Source organism: Rhagoletis pomonella, unplaced genomic scaffold (genome assembly GCF_013731165.1).
Source record: "Rhagoletis pomonella isolate Grant_MI unplaced genomic scaffold, Rhpom_1.0 Rhpom_scaffold_00876, whole genome shotgun sequence".
NCBI classification, from domain to species: Eukaryota; Metazoa; Arthropoda; class Insecta; order Diptera; family Tephritidae; genus Rhagoletis; species Rhagoletis pomonella.
The window spans coordinates 55,319-57,223 of record NW_023459430.1 but is presented as its reverse complement, the minus strand read 5'-3'; the positions used below and the strand labels follow the sequence as shown (position 1 = coordinate 57,223).

The following is a 1,905-nucleotide window of genomic DNA, read 5'->3' as shown; positions in this document are numbered from 1 at the left end:
TTTTACTGCAGACAAGTTGTTGCCAAAACGCAGCAGAAATCTTCCAATCAGGGCTGCCAACTATCCTTAGTTATGAGGTGCCATATTGAGGATAAAAAAGTGCCAAAATGTGCAAATAGAAAAATAAAAGTGCCAAAAAGGTGCCATTCCTTTTAATCATTCACATTAAGCAATAAAATGAAGCCACATTTCCAAAACAAAAGTGCAATGACAAAATAAGATAAACCAGTTGAATAGCCTTTATAAATTAGAAAATTTTAGTTGGGAAAAAGAAGTGCACGCAAAGGATTTCACAAAAATGTATTGAAATGTTATTTTTTTTACAAAAGTGCTTTTACTTTGTGCCGAATTGAAAAATTAAATGCCATTTGAAATAAAATAGGGACAAATGGCACGGTTTGGGCCAAGTTGGCATCCCTGCTTCCAATAACTTACAAATATAAAAATGCGAAATATTGCCGCGGCGTAGCGTGACATGGCAAGCGAATGTTGAAAGAGCAATAATGTCAATGGATTTTATTTCGCGTTTAAAAATGTAATAATATCAATTGACTTTATTTCGCACCAGGGTGGGAAATAAAGTCAATTGACCTTATTTCCGTTGATCTTATTACCTGTCACCGTTCGAGAAACAATGAACTCACATAACAATAAGTTTCGACCACTCATTGCTCCCACTGCTTAACGATCGTCACAACTGGTACAGTTGAGCTTCGTTTGTTTATGGGATGAATTAACAAGTTTACCCGTTAGTGATAGACAAGACATGAATTCTGTGGTTCATTCATAACATGCGTTGATACTTTCAACCCTTAGGTATAAACATACTGGGAAACCTTACTTTATGAGCTTAACAAAACATATTTACAAAATTATATGCGTTTAGTAGTTTGGCAGTTAAACTGAATTAAGTGGAGAAACCTTAAAAATATCACTTTTAACCCTCTGGTTCGCGCCACTGTGCGCCGTTTATTACTTCATCATTAACTAACATTATAGTGAATTTAAATCATTTATTGTACCTTTCTTATTTATATACGTATATCTATTTGCAGGGAACATTTCATATCTGAGCACACTATAATGGCAGTATTTACTTCTCAGGGGCAAGTTGGTGGCCCATGTCTTTACATGCCTGCTACGCGGCGCCAAAACCATCAATGTCGAAAGGAATTTGGCCTTCCAAATGCAATATTCGAAGCTCGACGACTAGCTACCACGCATTGTGAAAGTCAATTTCGATACGACCGTTGGAATTGTTCCATTGAAACACGCGGAAAACGAAACATTTTTAAGAAGCTTTACAAAGAAACAGCATTTGTACATGCTCTTACCGCTGCTGCTTTGACACATACTATCGCACGATCTTGTGCAGAAGGTCGCATGACTAAATGTATTTGTGGTCCGCGAAAACAGAATAGAATTGGTCAAGATTTCCAGTGGGGTGGTTGTAACGATAATTTGAAGCACGGCAAGAGAGTAACAAGAAGCTTTCTAAGTTTACGGGACACCGACGAGGACGAAGTTTCTGAAATTTTGCGACACGACTCAGAGGCAAGTCCACAATATCGATTTAGATGCATTACTTTTTTTACGCATATCACATTCGCACTTTATTTAACCCAGGCGCAAGTAATTTTAACAAAAACGCAAATGAAATATAACTAAACGTAAATCTAGTTGAACTAAACGCATTTCAATTAACCCAAACGGAAATTAAATTAAACTAGAGTCAAATCAGTTTTCCCAAAAAGCAAATTAAATTAAACCAAACGCATTTATCCTCGAAATATGAGACGAAGGCTCGATATTTGGAAATCTGGTAGAATTTACATGCAACTCTTATACTTTATGTTAATTTTTTAGAGAAATTATTTAAAAGTTCCAATAATGCGACAGTCAATT

At 36.0% G+C, this 1,905-nt stretch overlaps 1 protein-coding gene across 1 annotated transcript; it reads left to right on the top strand.

Annotated features, from left to right (window-relative positions):
• Positions 1–1,055: 1,055 nt before the first annotated feature.
• Positions 1,056–1,694, top strand: LOC118751644 (protein Wnt-4-like; the record flags this gene model as incomplete). The annotated part of the gene is made up of 1 exon (XM_036486460.1): positions 1,056–1,694. A coding segment is annotated over one exon (613 nt), but the record flags the coding sequence as incomplete, so codon positions are not given.
• Between the last annotated feature and the right edge of the window lie 211 nt (positions 1,695–1,905).